The following is an 18,371-nucleotide window of genomic DNA, read 5'->3' as shown; positions in this document are numbered from 1 at the left end:
AGATTGCCTCAAAGACCATGGGAGGCAGGAATTACCCCCGTTTGACAAATGAGGAAACTGAGGCTTGTGAATTGACTTCCTGTAAGGCTTGGATCCAAAGCTCCCTCAGGCCAGCGGCCATGTCAGTTCCCCTCAGATCCAGGTCCCTCAGGCCGGGGTCTGTGTCCCCTCCCACAGATGTGGACTCATCAGCCAGGGGTTGAGGTGGATTCCCCCCACCCCCGGCCTGGGGGGCTCTCTCTCAGGGCCACATTGTGCCTGGAAGAGGGTGTCACCCTGAATTTCTCCACCCTTCTCCCTGGGGCCCAGGAATGCTGGTTGGGGGGCCAGACCAGCCTCTGGGTTCCAGGCCTGTGGAGCCTTGTTCCAGGCCCGGCTGATCCCAGGGCTGGGTTCTCCGGACTGCCCCCAAGAATGAGCTCAGCTGCCTAATTGCGGCTGAGGATGGAGGTTCACCCTCCCCCGGGGCTGCGGCTCCAACACCACCTTTGTTTCTGAACAGACAATGGGCTGCTAAGAGGCCACCCGCCCAGGCCAGGAACAGGCAGGAGAGGGGGCCCTGGGGAATGCACTCAGCATGTCCGGCCTGAGCCCCAGGCCCTGGGCGGCTGGTACAGAAGCAAATTACATGGCTGGGGTTTTGGCTCTGACTTCAAGGGCCGGGGGGCCCAGCCCCCCTTTAGCCTGGCTATAAAGGGCTGCCTGGGGTCCCTGTCCGGACCGGACCCTGCTCCTGACCTGTGGACACCATGGCCGCCACCACCACCAGCATCCGCCAGTTCTCCACCTCCGGCTCCGTCAAGGGCCTCTGTGTGCCCGGTGGGGGCTTCTCTCGGATGTCCTCCGTTCGTGTTGGGGGCGCCTGCCGGGCCCCCAGCCTCCTGGGAGGCGGCAGCTGTGGTAACATGTCTGTTACCTCCTCCCGCTTCTCGGCGGGCTTGGGGGGCGGCTACGGCGGGGGCTACACCTGCAGCCTGGGTGGGGGCTTCGGCTCCGGCTTCGGCGCGGGCTTCGGTTCCTCAGACGCCCTGCTTGGGGGCAGCGAGAAGGAGACCATGCAGAACCTCAACGACCGCCTGGCCTCCTACCTGGAGAAGGTGCGGGCCCTGGAGGAGGCCAACACGGAGCTGGAGGTGAAGATCCATGACTGGTACAAGAAGCAGGGACCCGCGCCCGCCCGCGACTATAGCCACTACTTCAAGACCATCGAGGAGCTGCGGAACAAGGTGTGTGGGCGGGGCAGCTCCCTGCCCTCTGCCCTCTGTCCTTAGGACCTTCTTCGACGTTGGGATCCCTGCCAACTTTGAACCCTCTGGGTCTGGCTCTCTGCCTGTCTCACCACCTCTAGGCAGCCCTCCTGAATGGGTGGCACTTACCTTTTACCCCCAGATCTTGGGGGTTCCGTCTATGCCCTGTTCACTGTGCTGATTTCACAGAGTCTGGCATATTCTCATAGCTGGTTTCATTGTGTGTCTTTCTCACTCTGTCCCTACTGGTCTCTCTGGGGGTCCCTGAGGGAGGGAGTCATGTCTTCCCACTCAGACTGGAAGCTTCCAAGGGAAGGCATTTCTCTGTTAGTCTGAAGAATACAACACACCCACATGCTCGTGACCTCTTAGAGCAGGCAGGGCCTTGGCATTCTGATTCTGTGAACGTGGCATCTGGGTCTTCTGCACCAGCCCCCTCCTGGAGGGTCCTCTGGTGCCGCAGCCCCCAGAGGCAGGTGAAAGTTCGAAGAAGTGTGGAGATGTCTTGGGGGGAGGGCGGGCTGAGGCCTGCTCTTTCGTGGTGTAGAACCAGGTCTCGCGCTTGCCCTGTGAGGGGCTTTGCCCGCTCCTGCCCGGGACCTCAGCCAGGAAGGGAATTCCTGCAATTGCCCCCTGGAAGCAGAGCTCCTGGGAGTGCCAGATCAGATACCGGGCTTGGTCTGAGCAGTGGGAAGCCCAGGGGAGCCCTGGTGAGTCAGTGTTCCAAGCTCTGGGGTCAGCCAGCTGCTCACCATCAACTCCCAGTGCCTGCAGCATCAGGCCTCCGCCCCTTGGAATCACCGCACCCCTTGGAGGTTTTCCCAAGGGTCCCTCGCTAGGCCCTATCAGCCTCCTGAGCAGGGAAGGAGGGAGGGAGGCAGGTCTGTAAGCCACCGAGGCCAGGGTTGGGCTCGCTCTGGATACAGGGCCTGACCCAGGATCACGTCACAGGGCCTTCCAGGGGCTCAGAGGTCCATAAAGGGGCTCTTGGCCTACTTGGGCCTGCTGGGGCTGCCTCCTCTGACTTCTTTCTGCACGTCAGCCCGCAGCCTTAGAAACGTCTGGATTCTTCCTAGCTCATCTGCTGCCTCCACTGAGACCTCCTCTCTCCTCCCCCAACATGGCTCTTGAGTCCAGCCTCCTGGCATTTCTCACAAAAGCAACTGGCAGCCATAGTCATAGTAACTGACCCTCTGCTCCCCCTAGAGCTCCTTCCCTGTTCTCCTTTAAACCTCTCTGACGACCCTGTGGGAAAAGAAAACTTTGCTCCAGGTTTCAGGTGGGGCTGGTCATAATCTTATTCATTCATTAATTAGTTGCTTAATTAAACTAATGTTTCCCTGGGGGGTGACTGCGGGATGGGTATTTTGCCCAGGGCTAGGGATTCCGAAGAGAATGGTCACAGATGAGGCCTTGTCTGCCTGGAGCGCAGAGCCCGTTGAAGGAAATAACCAAAGAAGTCACAGAAAAATCGCAGTTGGGAGAAGTGCTGTGAAAGAGGATGGGCAGGGAGGAGGTGTGACTGGAAGGAGGGGAGTTGAGGAGGGCTTCCTGGAGGAGGTGCCAACTGAGACTAGAGGTCAGTTTAGTTGTAGAAAAGAGAGTGAGGTCCCTGCAGCTTGGTCTCTGGGTCTCTGTCCTGGTGTCATGGCTACCTGTGCCCCCCACCATCCTGGGAGCCCTCCAAGAGGGTGCTCAAAGGGGGAGGTTATGGGAACCCTCATCTCCTCTAGTTGGCTCACTCTCAAAGGGCGGCAAGGAGGGTGTTGCTGGGCCTTCCCACGGTACTTGCTCACCTCGCCCACTATGCCCCCCAGATCCTGGCAGCCACCATCGACAACGCCAGCTTGGTCCTACAGATTGACAATGCCCGCCTGGCAGCGGATGATTTCCGCACCAAGTGAGTCTGGGCTTCCGGGGCTGCCCCTGGAGGCTGGTTCTGGGTTGGGCTCAGCACACCAGAGCTCTCTGTGTGTACAAGGGGGTGTACTGGGGCCCCCCTTGGTTCATGCCTCCACCCTTTCCAGGTATGAGACGGAGCTGAACCTGCGCATGAGCGTGGAGGCCGACACCAACGGCCTGCGCCGGGTGCTGGACGAGCTGACCTTGGCCAGAGCCGACCTGGAGATGCAGATCGAGAACCTCAAGGAGGAGCTGGCCTACCTGAAGAAGAACCATGAGGAGGTGAGGCGGGTTCTGGGGAATGCAGGAGAGACTCCTACAAGGAGCAAGGCGGGGACCCCCAAATCCTCCGGGTCCAGGCCACGCCCTCAATCCAGCTCCCATCTCTGGTGGGTTTCTGGCCCCGACCCTGGGAGACCCTCGGAGGGCCCTGCGTGAAGCCTGGAGGTCCCTCTCCCCCCAAAGATACTTCCCTTGTCCCTCAAGGCACAGTCTACCGAGCGGTGGCAGTTAATTATCTAATGAGCAAATCAGCCCAAGAACATGCAAGCTAATTACTCCAATTAATTGTAATAGTGATAGTCATAACAACAGCCGAATCTGCTCAGCACATTACAAGTGATTCATGGCAATTAGCTCAGCTGATACTGACAGTGGCGCAGGGGGCGGGGTGCTCTTCCCTCCTCTTCCCTCCCTTTCCTGGTAAAGAAACAAGCTCAGAGAGGTTGAGGAATTTACCCAAAGCCGCACGGGTCTCTCTGACCCATGTCCACACCCAGGTCTGACCTCACCATTTTGCCAGCACTCCTACCTCCCTTTTTCAGAGAGTCTGGGGTCCTAGGGACCCTAAGGCTCCACACAAGGATGGGGATCCCAGACCCTGTAGGAGGACTGATGAACCTGCGGCTTCCTTCTCAGCTGACGTCTGGGCTGGCCTGCGCTGATCATTGAGTAACAGGAGCCCAGAAAGTGTTTCCACTTGGCTTTGAGGCTGGTCATAGGCATAGGGATTGCATCCCTGCAATAGATTAACATTTCCTAATGAGGTCTGGCTCTGCGCTGTTACCAACATGGGGCTGCTTTCCCTGTGTCCGTACTGTGTGGTAGGTGGTAGGGGATAAGGTAGGCAGTCAGGGCCGTGAGGCTGTCCTGACTTATCCCCTAACATGTTGGGGAGTTAGCATCTCTCTTTGCCCAACACATATCGGAACTGGGCAAAGTCCATCCTCGAGTGCACGTTGGGAGAGATGGTCCATATTCACAGCCCTGAGTGTTTGAGACAAGATCACATCTTCAAGGGGAGGAACCATTAGGCTGCTTATGTCTGTCTGTCTGTCTGTCATCTGTACCCATCTCCCTGAGGCAGAGAAGGCAGGCCCTGGGTTCTCGCCCTGGGATGGCCCTGGTGAGATCCTGCTCTCCTCTTGCCCAGGAAATGAATGCCCTCCGAGGCCAGGTGGGCGGGGACGTCAGCGTGGAGATGGACGCTGCCCCTGGTGTGGACCTGAGCCGCATCCTGAACGAGATGCGTGACCAGTACGAGAAGATGGCGGAGAAGAACCGCAAAGATGCCGAGGACTGGTTCTTCAGCAAGGTGGGTGGCCGCGTGTGAGCAAGTGTGCACATGTGTGCATACGTGTGCTGGGTGTCAGGGTTGGGCTGGAAAACCTGTAGATCTACAGGCTGTCCCAGCTGGAAGGACCTTTGGAAACCAGTTGGACCCAGTGCTCATGTCTAGATGCAGAATGGGAGGCTCAGAGAGGCCTCAAGCTCACACAAGCCGCACCGTGGCTCAGGGAACAGGTCCAGATCTCGTCATCTCTGTCTAGGACTTCTCCCAGCACATTTGTAGGTGTGTATGCTTTTGGAGGAATAACTCATGCCCACAGTAGACACACACTGAGCAGCTACAGGGCCCAGCACAGTAACGGGCATGGAGTAAAACCCAGTTCATGTCTTTGAGCAGTGCTCAGTAGGAGCATCAAATACAAAGCAAGGTCCATCCACTAAGGGCTGGTGGGCACAGAGGGTGTGTCTGAAACCCCACAGAGGCCAGGGAGAGGCAGGAGGAGGGAGGCAGTCTGGGAGGTCAGGGCTCAGGGGCGGACCCTGTCCTCTGCACCCACCCCCTGCAAAGCTTCTCCAGTCCCTGTCACCCACCCTGCCTTTCAGACCGAGGAGCTGAACCGGGAGGTGGCCACCAACACCGAGGCCCTGCAGAGCAGCAGGACGGAGATCACGGAGCTCCGCCGCTCTGTGCAGAACCTGGAGATTGAGCTGCAGTCCCAGCTCAGCATGGTAGGGCCCACGGTCCCCTCCCTGGCCTATACCCGTCACCCCGGGGTGGGCTCAGCCTCACAGACTTCCACTCAGAGAAACCTGAATTCCCCACCCAGCCTGTCACTTCACACTCGGTGACATGGGCCCCTCTCTGCCCCTGTTACTGCCCCGTGGCATCGGCAGCACCCACAAGCCCACCCTGGGGGAGGTCCCCCTTCTGGGTCCTCGCCCTGGAGAGGGTCCCAGCTTGGTCTCACCCGGCCACGTCTACACTGGCCCACAGAAAGCCTCGCTGGAGGGCAGCCTGGCGGAGACCGAGGCCCGCTACGGGGCTCAGCTGGCCCAACTGCAGGGGCTCATCAGCAGCATCGAGCAGCAGCTGTGCGAGCTCCGCTGTGACATGGAGCGCCAGAACCAGGAGTACCAGGTCCTGCTGGATGTGAAGACGCGGCTGGAGCAGGAGATCGCCACCTACCGCCGCCTGCTGGAGGGCGAGGACGCCCAGTGAGCGGGGGCACTGGGGCACATGCCTGGCTCGGCTAGGGGTGCTTCATCTAGGTGGGGACGTTGGTGCTGAGGGGACAGCATGGGCAGAGGCCAGCAGACGGAGAGGTCACAGGGTGACCTTGATCCACCTTGCAGGAGGTGACACGGGGAGCACTGATTGGGGCCCCACTGTTGGGGAGCGCTGAAGACCAAGTAAAAGCATCTGGGCTAGATCATGTGGGAAGTGGGGAGCCACGGAGGGTTTTTGCACAGAGGAGTGGTGCTACCGTCAAGATGTCTTAGAACATCCACTCTGGCTACATAGGGAGAAATGCATCAGCGGGACCCCAGTGAGGTCAGGGAAACCCGTCAGGAGGCTGGAGCGGGGTGTCAGGCCAGGGAGCCCTGCTGTAAGGCGGGGGTGGAGGGCCGGGACAGGAAGGTGGTGTGTGAGGAGGATGTGTGGTAGGTAGGAACAGCAGGGCTAGTTGCCTGAATGTGGGGGCGAGCGTGGCTTGCTGGTGGGAGGCAACAAACGGTGAGTGAGCACACGCGGGTGTAGAGCGCGATGACCCTGGGTTTCTGGTTCTGATGACTGTGTGGCTGGTGACGCCATGACCCGGGACGGGAGGAAGAGCAGGGTGGGTGGTGATCTGGTTAGAGCTGGGAGGGTAGATCAGGGCCCTGCTGTACAGTGACTGAGAATGTCCTGGAGTCTCCATGCTAAGTCACGCCATCCAGCTTTTTGTTCCTTGACAATAGTGAGGTCAGCCTGTAGTTTAACCACAGTCTTGCAAACTTTAATAGAGTCTATTTGTTGAGCCCTTTGGGATATGGGAAAACCTCTCGTTCATCTTCTCCTTGTAAAACGCTGGTTAGCCACAAAGCGTCTCTGGGTCCTCTTTTGGGGTGTCCCCTTTCTTCCGTCCTGCCTACTGGGCCTGTGCCCTTTGACCCTTGTGGTTGCTAATCTTTTCCGTGTATTCTCAGCTGTGATTTCTCTCTGGTTTGCTGGGACCTCTCTCCCCTCACCCCAGGCTTTCCCAGCTGCTCCTCCTCCAGGGGATCGGGCTCCGTGCCGGCACCCCTGCACTGACAGGCCCTCTTTTCCCTCTCTGCAGCCTAGCCACGCAGTACTCCTCTTCCCTGATCTCACAGCCCTCCCGGGAAGGTAAGAGGCTGCCCCATCTGGCTTGGCGGGAGTGGGGAGATGTGGACACTTCTGTGCGGTAGATTGGGGGAAGGGCTCTGGCCTGAAGTTCCCTGTGTCCCCTCCACGGCCCGCAGCCACAGTGACCACCCGCCAGGTGCGCACCATCATGGAAGAAGTCCAGGACGGCAAGGTGGTGTCCTCCCGAGAGCAGGTCCACCGCTCCACTCACTGAGGCCCCTTTCCACCTGTGACAGCCCAGCCTCGAGGGTCATGAGGCAGCCATCTCCCTGGGCTCCCAGCATGCTACTGCCGCACCCTGAGTCCCCATCTGGGCCACCACCCAAAAGCTGTTGCCTTCCTGTGTCTTTTTCCTGCAGCCCCTCCCCGAGGGGGCCTCCTGGAATTGCCCCAGTGACTGCTAGTAAAGCTTTGCCTGAAGTTCAATGTCTCGTGTGATCTGGTCTGGTCATTGGCATAGGGCAGTATGTGCTGAGGGACTCCGGGAGGAGGATGGTTTATGGAGTGTTTGGATGTCACTTGTCACCTGCCAATCTGTTCTGACCGCTTCTTCCAGGCCTGGGACTCCCGGGAGAGCCAGAGAGAAGAAAGCAGCAGAGCGAGGGTGGAGGGATGGGACAGCCCATCAGGCTGGGAAAGTTTCTAAGAATCAGTCCGTGGGGGTTGCTGTGGGTCCCCACGGGCTGGTTCCCTAGGACGGCCCCACAGACTTTCTGGGGAGCCACGCCTGTTACAGGGAACTCCCTACCTCAGCCTGGGGCAGGTCTGGGTTCAAGATCAGAGGGAAGGGGCCTGGGCAGGGGGTTTTCCAAAGGTGTGGTCCAAAGCGTTGATGGATGAGAGGGGGTGGCATGGCAGAGCCAGCCCTGGAAACCAGCTTGGCCCCGCTCCGGGTGTGTGTGGGGTGGGGTGGCCACTCTGTGTGTGAGCGTGGGGGGGTGTCCTGTTTGCTTTGGTGGCTTGGCAGCTGCTGGGCTATTGGGGAATCTCTCTCAGCTGCTGGCAGGGGTTGTCTGGGCCTGTCGGGGAAGAGGAAGCCATCAGCAGTTTGAGACAGGACCGCATTCCATCCAGCAGGCCTGCGGGGACCCTGGGACCCAGGGCCACGCTGGGAGTGGTGGACAAGGCAGGGTGGGGCTGGGTGGCACAGGGCCTGTCTTAGGGTCCCCATCGGGGGCCTGAGTGGGCCTCTGGGGGAGGCTTTGGGAGAGGAGCCTGGCTGGGGGTTCTCAGGAAGACATTTAGACCGTGTCCTTGACATTTCCAGCCGGCTGGGACTTGAGGTATACACCCCTCCCCTTACCCTGAGGTCTCTTCAGGTATAGAAAGGGTAGGGAGGGTGGCCAGCGACATGGCTCTCACCATTTTTCCAGTCCCTTTTTACCAAGATGCTCTCTTCCCAGCCTGCCGGGTTCCCATCTACAGCCACGCTCTTCTTTGTCCACGCTGGCCCAGGACTAGCCCCTGCAGCCGGCTGGTGGGGAAAGGTTACAGGAGGAGGCTGGGTCGCTGAGGTTTCCAGGGTTAAGGGCAGTGTCAGAAAACTGGGCGGGTGGACTCCTAGCTCCTGGAGTGTTTCGCTGGTGTCGGGCTCTGCAGAGGGCGGGGGCAGGGTGTCAGGCCCCAGGGAAGTGTGAGGGGCCGTGGCATAGTGGTGGATGAAGGTGCAGCAGCCCCGCCAGCCCAGTTCTGCAGTAAGGAGGGGGCAGTGGGGCCCCATCCCTCTCGGAGCCCCAGTTTCCTTATCTGTAAAATGGGACAGTAACCTGAGAGGCACTGTATTGTGCTGTGAGCCCAGCGGGCTTAGGTCTAGTTTCCGGGGCAGGGCAGGGTCTCTGTCCTCGCTGTCTCCCCGGCCACCAGCCCAGGGGCAGGACTGCGTGTGGTGTGGCGTGTGGTGGAGGAGAGCGGCCTCAGAGCTGGGGGCTGCCTGGTTCCCCAACCGGTTTCCCCACCAGACACCGGGGCCAGGTGGGCCGGGCTGGGGTGGCAGCTGCCTGGGAGGGCCTGGTGACGGTGACGTCCTGCCGCTCCTCTTCTCCGTATTAGGTCATGGGAAAGCATAGCTGGAGGGCCTGCCTGAATCACAGGTGACAGGCCTGAGACCAGAGACACGCACACGCGCAGGCAGACACCCAGCACCAGGGTTCGGAGAAGTGAGGCAAAGGCCCGATGGTGGGAGGGGAGGGGGGCCCACAGCCACCTGGGAGCTGGCGTGCGGCCAGCGGTGATGAAAGCTCAGGGGAATGGAAACAGAGGAGCGAGCCTGTTGTAATCGCTACGCCCACCTGGCGGCCTATAAAGGAGGCGGGCGAGCGCCAGCAGCAACTCGCACCTTGGGCCTCCATCCTGTCTAGCCCTCCTGCTCCGAGCTCGCCGGCTGCCACCATGACCACCACCGTCCGCCAGTTCACCTCCTCCAGCTCCATCAAGGGCTCCTCCGGCCTGGGGGGCGGCTCGTCCCGCACCTCCTGCAGGCTCTCTGGCGGCCTGGGGGCCGGCTCCTGCCGGCTGGGGTCCGCAGGGGGCCTGGGCAGCGCCCTCGGGTCCAGCAGCTACTCCAGCTGCTATAACTTTGGCTCTGGGAGCGGTTATGGCGGCGGCTTCGGGGCCGTCGACGGGCTGCTGGCGGGCGGGGAGAAGGCCACCATGCAGAACCTCAACGACCGCCTGGCCTCCTACCTGGACAAGGTGCGCGCCCTGGAGGAGGCCAACACGGAGCTGGAGGTGAAGATCCGGGACTGGTACCAGAAGCAGGCCCCGGGGCCCGCCCGCGACTACAGCCACTACTACCAGACTATCGAGGACCTGAAGAACAAGGTAGGGCCTGCTGGGGGGGACAGGGCCCATGGGAGGTGCGTGACTTCTCTCCCATCTCCTTCCCTTGACCGTGGCCTGGAGTTAGGCCGGTGGGGGAGCAGTCACAGGGTCTCAGAGAGTCGAGGACAGCATGGCTCTGACTGGCTTGGCCTCTGAAAGCCCACCTTGGAGCCACAGTGTGGCCCTCATTCCCCATTTTGGGGGGCGGCAGCTAAGCCAGGGACAAGCAGTTCTCATGGAGCTCCTCTGAGCCTCAGTTTCCTCATCGTGGGGCTTGTTGCCATCAGCTCACGTAATTGTAGGATAAGATGAGTGGATGCACGTAGAGGCTGGGCCCAAGGGGCTGCCAGATATGCGGGCACCTCTCTTCTTGAAGCAAGAGGGGGATTTTAGGTGAGGGCTGTGTGAGGGATCTAGTGAGATCCTGATGGCACCTGCTGGGAGGAGGAAGTGGAGAGAGGGGGCGGGTCCTCAGGAAGGCGTCTGTGTGCCTTATTTGGGGATTTTTGTGGCTTCTCCGTCCCTCCCACTGTCCCCTCAAGAATGGGGCTCAGCAAACCTCCAAGAGCAGAGCTGCCTGTTGGAGTCTGGGGTTAGGGCCTAGCAGGGGTCATGACTTCTGATGTGGAACTCTTCTTTGGTGAGGGATCTTGTAGGATCCCTTCTTGGAGAGCCTCTTGGGTACCATCTCCCCAACTGTAAAATGAGGGGGCTGTTCATCTCCCCTTTTCTGTCTGGGATTCTGGGACAACTTCTGCCCCTGGGGGCCTTTCTTCTCTTCCTAGCTGGGCATTCCCAGCTGGCTGCCTGCTCTAGTTGAGGGGTCCTGTTGGGGGAGGCAGGTCAGGGTGGGCAGGGAGAAGAGGCAAGTTTCGGCTCATCAGACTCCTCCTGGCCCCGCCTCTGCCAACAATGACTGCTGGCAAAGGTGAGAGGCTGGGCAGGAAAAGACTCTTCCTGGAGAAGGCAGCCACATCCTGGCCTCGAGGCAGGAAGATCCATCTTGTAACTTCGGGCTGGGCTGAGCTTCTCCCTCCCAATTATCTTACTGCTTTCCCATCTCCCCAGATCCTCACGGCCTCTGTGGACAATGCCAACATCCTCCTGCAGATTGACAATGCCCGCCTGGCCGCTGATGACTTCCGGACCAAGTGAGCCCTAGCCAGCGGGCTGGTTGGAACTGGGGCACCCCTCCCACCCCAGGACTACAGTTGCTGTGGCGAGGGCTAGGAGCTGGGGGTTGGGGGAGTCCACCTCTTAGTTATGGATGTGGCAAATGCAGCAGATTCTGAAGGTCACTGGGCTTAGGCGGGGAGGGGGAGGGGAGGCAGGAGGCAGAGGAGAGAGACGCTTGGAAGCTGTGTGAGGGTGGGACTTTGCCCTGCCTGGTATGCCTTGCAGTATGCTTCCACTCCACAAGCCCCTTCTCCACCCCCATCAACCCTCCCAAGCTCTTAGAGCCCTGGCAGAGGCCGGGTGCTGGCCGGGACATGTGCCTGCATATCCAAGCATCAAGACGAAGTCTCTGGTTCCTTTTGCAGGTTTGAGACAGAGCAGGCCCTGCGCGTGAGCGTGGAGGCCGACACCAACGGCCTGCGCCGGGTGCTGGACGAGCTGACCCTGGCCAGAGCCGACCTGGAGATGCAGATCGAGAACCTCAAGGAGGAACTGGCCTACCTGAAGAAGAACCACGAGGAGGTGAGGCGGGGGGGTGGGGCAGCAGGTCAACAAGGCTGCGGAGGGGGCAGCAGAGCTCTGGGGGTGTGCGGAGGCTGAGACCATGGGAAGAGCTCAGAGCAGGTGCTCCAGGGTTGGTCACCTTACAGGGTGACCTGGTCCCCTTGGAGGGTAGCCTCCTCCATGTACCACCCCTCTGCCTTGCACCTGGGGACCCTCCCAGGGTCTGCAGAGGCCTCTGCTGCCCATCCTGGCCTTCCTCATGAGGACAAGGGGTGATTGAGGAGGTCTCTTTGTTCCAGCTCAAACATTTGAACCTGGACCCTATGTGGAAGTTTGGGAATTAAAGGGGATATTTTAGGGGTACAGAACTAAGAATTAGATTTTTTTCTTTGGAGAGCCCTCAGTCTAATGGGGGAGATAGAGAACCTGTCTGCAGGGAACCCCCAGTCTGATGGTGGAAGCAGAGCCCATACAGAGCAGATGAACAAGAGTCAACAGGGGGGGTAGAGGGTAGAGGATAGGCAGAGCGAAGGAGGGCTCCTTGGGGAGGAGTCTGGAGCACTTGTCTGGGAAGGGTTGGAAGTTAGAGATCAGCACAGACCCGAATGCCCATGCCCACAACCTCTGCCCCTGCAGGAGATGAATGCCCTCCGAGGCCAGGTGGGTGGTGAGATCAACGTGGAGATGGATGCTGCCCCCGGCGTGGACCTGAGCCGCATCCTGTCTGAGATGCGCGACCAGTATGAGAAGATGGCAGAGAAGAACCGCAAAGATGCCGAGGACTGGTTCTTCAGCAAGGTGGGGGCTGTTGCAGGCCAGAGGCCTCTCCCAGGGGATGGGGGTCAAGGACTGAGTCCCAATTGATGCCTAGTACCTGGCATCTTCGGGTGCCCTATCCTCAGTGAGCCGCATGGACCTCACAGGGTCACCCATTGCATCAATGGGCCAGGAGCTTGGCCAAAGCTGGGATCTCGGTGGGGGGTGGAGAGCTCCCCAGGAATAAAGCCAGAGGGTGAAGACCCCAGGAGCTTCTACCTCTCTAAGAGGTCAGGGATTGGCACCAAGGGACTGGTTGATATCCTGGCTGGTCCTCAGGTTGCCTGTTCTAGTGACTTCTATTTGGAGGAACTAAAGATAAAGCTTCACATCATTTCAAAGGTTTCTGGGCTTTGAGAAGTGGGATGCTGGTGAGAAGGCACTGCTCCCACGGTCAGGTTTGGGAGGAGGCCTGAGAGGCCTGGGGGAGCTCAGGAAGGTGACCACGTCCAGGGGGGTCATGGGGAGTGAGGAAAGCCCCAGGTGCCTGTGTGGGCACGGAATGGGCGCTGGGCTGAGCGTACGGAGGCCGTGGGGGTCGTCTGACTAGAAGGGATCCTAAACTAACGCTGCGCTGTCCTGTGTCCTGTCTGCAGACAGAGGAGCTGAACCGCGAGGTAGCCACCAACAGCGAGCTGGTGCAGAGCGGCAAGAGCGAGATCTCCGAGCTCCGGCGCACTGTGCAGGCCTTGGAGATCGAGCTGCAGTCCCAGCTCAGCATGGTAGGGGGGCTGCCAGGCCCGGGGTGCACCTGGGACCCTGGAGGGGGCACTGACCAGTCTCGCTGACCCCTGATCCTCCCGCCTTCTTGCAGAAAGCATCCCTGGAGGGCAGCCTGGCTGAGACGGAGAACCGCTACTGCGTGCAGCTGTCCCAGATCCAGGGTCTGATCGGCAGCGTGGAGGAGCAGCTAGCCCAGCTCCGCTGTGAGATGGAGCAGCAGAACCAGGAATACAAGATCCTGCTGGACGTGAAGACAAGACTGGAGCAGGAGATCGCCACCTACCGCCGCCTGCTGGAGGGCGAGGACGCCCAGTGAGTTGGGGGCTGGGGGCCAGGACTGGGGGCCTGGGGTGGGCGTGTAGCTCTCAGACCCAAATCTAATCTCCTGTCTTTTTTTTTTCCAGCCTGACTCAGTACAAGCCCAAAGAATGTAAGGATCTTGGTAGCTGAGGGTGGGCGTACACAGGGCAGGCAATCCATCTGCATATTGCCGGGGGAGGGGGGCCGTCCCCAGGAGCTCCAGGAAATGATGGCTGATCCTCAGCAGGGATGGGGGAAACAACCTGTTAGGGCTCAGGGTTGATGCTCAGGTGGATCAGATGAGGGGGCTGGGCAGAGAGATGGTCCTTACCCTAGAGATCCTAGTCCTATGGGGAGACATGGACATGGTCCTAGCTCTGGGGACACTCTTCTGATGAGCAAAAGCAGTCCTGTCCCTGGGATCTCTAGTCTGATGGGAGAAAGGGACATGGTCCTTGTCCTCCAGATCTTGATCTGATGGGGAACATAAGATCCTGGCCCTGGGTATCTAAGTCCAATGGGGGTGATGCAGACCTGGTCCTTGTCTTGGAGATCCCACTCGGGCAGAGGGGAGACAGGAGACAGGAGACAGAGTCCACTGTGCAGTGCCGAGTCTTGCAAAGGACACAGTGGGTCGGGATCAAACCAGACATCTGGGAGGCAGGACTCATACATGGGCACAGGAATGGGATGGAAGAGGGCAAGAGCAGGAGGAACACGTGTGTGGATATCATATTGAGAGGCGAGCAAGCAGCTGTGGGAAGAGAGCTGGATCTCCTCAGGGAGGTGGGGGCTGAGCCAGGGTCTCTGGGCCCCCACCCACTTCCGACGATCTATCTTCTGCAGCCGTGACCACCCGCCAGGTGCGCACCATTGTGGAAGAGGTCCAGGATGGCAAGGTCATCTCCTCCCGCGAGCAGGTCCACCAGACCACCCGCTGAGAACTCTGTTCCCCATGGCCAGCCCCCCAGAGTTCTCTCCTGGCCCTGCAGCCTCGGTTCCTGGCTTCAGTCCCCTTCCCATACCCCTCTGCCTGACCAATAAAGCTTGTTAATTCAGATATGGAATGTGTTCTGATTGGAGCCACTTAGCTGGGCCCTCGTGAACAATGGGTGAACTGGGGCAAACGAGGGTGGGGGGAAGAGTCTGTGGACACCAACTGCTGTTGGCTTGGAACTCACAGGTCATCTAGGATCCTAGTAGGTAGGTCTGGGCAGAGCTTGGGGAGCCAATTTGTATTTCTAAAGGGTCAGTGAACCTTGGGAGGGCGGTCTAGGCTGCGCCAGACCCAGGGTGGGGTCAACGTACTTGCGAAAGTCTCAGGTGACCTCTTCTTGCCCTGTAAAAAGGTCCATGAACTTGGGGGAGTGGCTTTGCCTTCTTGAACTTCATTTTCTCATCCATAAATGACCGAGGAGATGTCGTGGGATCCAGAGTCCTAAAGGATGACGCATCCAGTCAATTTCTCCTGAGGTCATGTGGGACACACTCCCTCCAAGAGGGGGCAGGGTGTGGACAAGGATGGCGGGGGCATGGGGGGGGATAGTCAGGATTCTCCTGGAAGAGGCGTGGGCATAGGGAAGGTGGGGAGGCAGGCTGGGTGGTCAGGGCCCAAGTTCTTTTGTGAGTCTCAGAAAATCCCCAAAGAGGTCTGCGGGCCCCCAGGGTATTCCCATTGCCTCACCTCAGGAATATAAACTGTAGACCTTGCTTCTAGAGAAGGCTGTGGGCCCCGGGTGGGTGTGGGAGAAAGGATGGGCCTCTCTCAGGGATGTTTCCTCAAATGGTCAGGATAGGGGCAAGGGAGGGGTGTGTGCCAGGGTGGGGCAGGGAGCGGCACCACCTTCCCTGGTAGCCTGGAGTTTGGGGAGGTTGGGAAACTGCCTCCTGGGGAAGGCAGGAAGGGCAGTCCTGCCCAGCCCCTCCCAAGACCCTCTGGGCCTCAGCCCCTTTCACTCTGGGGGCAGGCCATGAGCCCCTAGGGGAGGAGCCCCAATACCTGGAAGTCTTCCTTTGAGTAAATTTGGAAACCCCCTGGGCAGGGAGAACCTTCCTGGTTTTCTTTGGGAAGTGAGGGTGAGTGGAAAGGGTTAATGAGAGGAAGGACACTCCCACCCCAATTCTCTGACAGGCCTGGGGCTGTCTTCTGTTGTAGAATCGGACCAGGGGCCTCCTGGTGCCGGGAGATGGAAGGTGGGGGCTGAGCAGGATCAGCCTGAGCCCCTGAAGCCTGGGAGGGCTTGCGGTGCCGGGCTGGGGACCAGTGGTGTAAGAGCAGGGTCTATGAGGTGAGCAGGTGGGTGTGGGACTTTGGACAGGTCCCGGCCTGCTCCCATACCTCAGAGGCTCTGGTGACTGAGGAGAGAGATGAGCCCCAGCTCTTGGTCCTTCCAGCCCTGATCTGGGGATGGTGAGGACAGTGAGTTCCCCGTCATGGTGGGGACGACTGGCTGGAGTCCAGAGCCTGGGTCTGCAGGGGCAGCCTTGGAGCGCAGACTCTGCTCCATCAGAGACTGGTGTCTCCCTGCTGCCTGCCTGTGAAGGATGAAGGGCAGGGGGAGGCATGCTTCCCACCAGGCCCCGCCGCACTTCCAGCCACAACCAGAAGAACCAGCTCTGGTTTGAGGATGGCTCATTTGGAGGGTGATCTCATTTATCTGAACAACAGTCCCGGGAAGTGGGGAGGGTCTGGGAAGGGGCGGCCCATTGTGTGGATAGGGACACTGAGGCTCCAAAGAGCCATGACTCAGCCATTGTCCGGGTTGTGCCGGGAAGAGGAGAGGAGAGCCCCACCCCCTGCCTTGGCCCAGGCTCTTAGGCAGGGGTCTTCTCTCCCTGCAGAGTCTGGGGGCCCACCCTACTGAGTGGGGAGGTGAGTGGGGAGAGGTCACAGTGTGGGGGTGGCCAGAGATAGCCCTGGACGGCACCCTTCTGCTGGGTCAGAAGCCCCTGCCCACAAAGTGAGTGGGTGGGTGGTTCAAGAGAATGTGGGTCCCCCGGGGAGGGTCCAGGGCCCAGAGAGGGGAAGCCCCCCTCTTTCCAGGAGTGCTCAGCCCACACCTGGGCAGGCAGGGCCACAGGATGGAGTGACTGGGGGCTGAGACCCATTGTCCCCTTGGGGATGGTGCGGGGAATTTTGGTGGCTGGAATTTTTTGTCCAGGGGCCCCCAGTTAACCTGGGCTGCTGGGGATGCGTGCCTGTGGCTGGATTGGGGGACCCAGCTGTGGGGCTCCACATTTCCTCCACATCTACCCATCGTATTGCATGAAATCTTCCTCCCCCATCAGTGAACCTGTCTGTGACCGCCCTAGGCGCGACCTTACCCACTCTCATGTGATGGACACACAGACCTGATTTCCAGGCCAGGGCCTGCCGGAGCCAGACACTGTGACTTCCTCTGCCACGCCCACACGCTGACTGTGTGAGCTGGCCCCGCTTTCTGCAAGGGGGCCACGTGCCCTCTGCAAGGAGGAGACACGTGCCCTGGCCTGGAGGGACCCTGGAGGACCCCGGTTTAGAGGTGGTGGGCAGGGCACAGCGCTGGGGCTGGTGATCCTCCCGCTGTTCTTATGCAGGGGGTGGGGTGGGAGGTGGAGGAGAGCAGAGGGACTGGAGCCAGGGCTCAGAGACAAGGCTGTAACAGAGCTCGAGCTGGTTCCCCTGAGGGTTCTCCCGAGGGCCCTTTGGTTGTGCAGACCATCACGATAGGCTGCTATAGCCCCCACCTTTGGAAGAGGGGCGTGCAACATGGGGAGAGTTGAAAAGACCACCTGCCATCAGAACACTTACAGATTCACCCAGGTCCTGGGGCCAGTCGTGGGGCCAGAGCCCGGACTGGGTACTCTTGCTCCCTCCTGGCAGCCCCCATATACCCCATCATGGCATGTACCGTGTGGGGTTGTCCATAAGTGGCTTCTCTGCCTCTTTCTTTATAACTGAGTGTCCAGCCCAGATCTGGCTCCTGCTTGCTGCTCTGTCCTGGCTCATCGGGGATCTCTTTCTTTGCCCTGCCCTGAAGCCCCATGGGCTGGGGCCCTGCAGGAGCCCTCTCTCTCCCCTCAGTCTCCTTGGGGCCTCCCCACCCCCCTCACCTTCCACCCCCTAGGCTGCATCCTGCTTCCCAGCCTGGCTGGTCAGCAGAATTCCCCAGGAGCTTGTAAAATGTCCCCACGATCAGGCTTGTCCTAGACAATGCTGAGACAGTGGGTCAGAGCAGGTTGGGAATCTGAATGGGGATCCCGGTGATCAGTCAGGTTGGGGAATCACTGCAAGTTGAGGCGTGCCAGTAATATTTCCCAGCCAACTCAGGTATGATATGACCTCAGACCTGAGATGGGGCGGGTGAAGGAGAGAGGAAAGAGGCCTGGGAAGGGGGAAGGAACCCACTCTAAGGAGGGGTGCCAGTTTGCTGGGAGGCCCTGTGCCCACAGCCCTAGCAATCCTGGCTCTTAGCAACCTCGAGTAGGTTTGCCTCGTTGGCATGGAATGAATGGGCCCTGCTCCATCTTCCCCACCCCCACGCCCCGGGTGCTGGGCAGTCAGTGGGAGCTTGGTCTGCGGTGTTGTCTGAGTGGTTTGATGGCTTGGTCGACTACTTTGTGTAGCTTCTCAGCCCACGTGGATCCCTAGCCATCAGTGCCGGACCTGCAGGCACTGCCACCTGGACTCCAGGAACAGTGGAAGGGGCAGGGCTCTAATCAGAAGGGAGGGAGGTGGAGAATGTTCTGGGGAAGAGAAGGAGGAGCTCCCAGAGACCCCGTGGAGAGTCCTTGTGCTTGTGCTATTTAACCCGGAACAATCTTTCACTCTCTCTGCTTGGGGCTCGGTAGTCTTCAATGGCCTCAGAGGTCCTTTTTAGTTCTGAAGGTGATATGTCTGTGCTTGGACCTGAACTCCAGGCCCATCATGACACCAGGGGTTTTGTTCAAGCTTCTAGGACCCATTT

General features: G+C 59.8%; 2 protein-coding genes across 3 annotated transcripts; both read left to right on the top strand.

The window, feature by feature from the left end:
• The first annotated feature begins 749 nt into the window (after positions 1-749).
• Positions 750-7,300, top strand: LOC123929560 (keratin, type I cytoskeletal 42). 2 transcript variants are annotated; one of them, XM_045985388.1, is made up of 8 exons: positions 750-1,226; positions 3,065-3,147; positions 3,275-3,431; positions 4,582-4,743; positions 5,322-5,447; positions 5,713-5,933; positions 7,037-7,086; positions 7,203-7,300. In XM_045985388.1, the coding sequence occupies exons 1-8, from the start codon at positions 750-752 to the stop codon at positions 7,298-7,300; spliced, it is 1,374 nt and encodes a 457-aa protein (XP_045841344.1). The 2 variants fall into 2 exon arrangements, with proteins under 2 accessions (XP_045841344.1, XP_045841345.1); XM_045985389.1 differs by lacking the exon at positions 7,037-7,086 and adding an exon at positions 6,694-6,703 and having other exon boundaries at positions 906-1,226; positions 7,175-7,300.
• A 2,135-nt stretch (positions 7,301-9,435) lies between these two features.
• On the top strand, positions 9,436-14,366 carry KRT17 (keratin 17). Its single transcript, XM_045985369.1, has 8 exons — positions 9,436-9,906; positions 10,975-11,057; positions 11,448-11,604; positions 12,223-12,384; positions 12,999-13,124; positions 13,217-13,437; positions 13,530-13,555; positions 14,272-14,366. Exons 1-8 carry the CDS (start codon positions 9,475-9,477, stop codon positions 14,364-14,366), a joined length of 1,302 nt encoding a protein of 433 aa, XP_045841325.1. The 5' UTR covers positions 9,436-9,474.
• Positions 14,367-18,371: the final 4,005 nt, after the last annotated feature.

This window comes from Meles meles, chromosome 18 (genome assembly GCF_922984935.1).
Source record: "Meles meles chromosome 18, mMelMel3.1 paternal haplotype, whole genome shotgun sequence".
NCBI lineage: Eukaryota > Metazoa > Chordata > Mammalia > Carnivora > Mustelidae > Meles > Meles meles.
The sequence above is the reverse complement of the archived record's forward strand: the minus strand, read 5'-3'. Positions and strand labels throughout refer to the sequence as shown.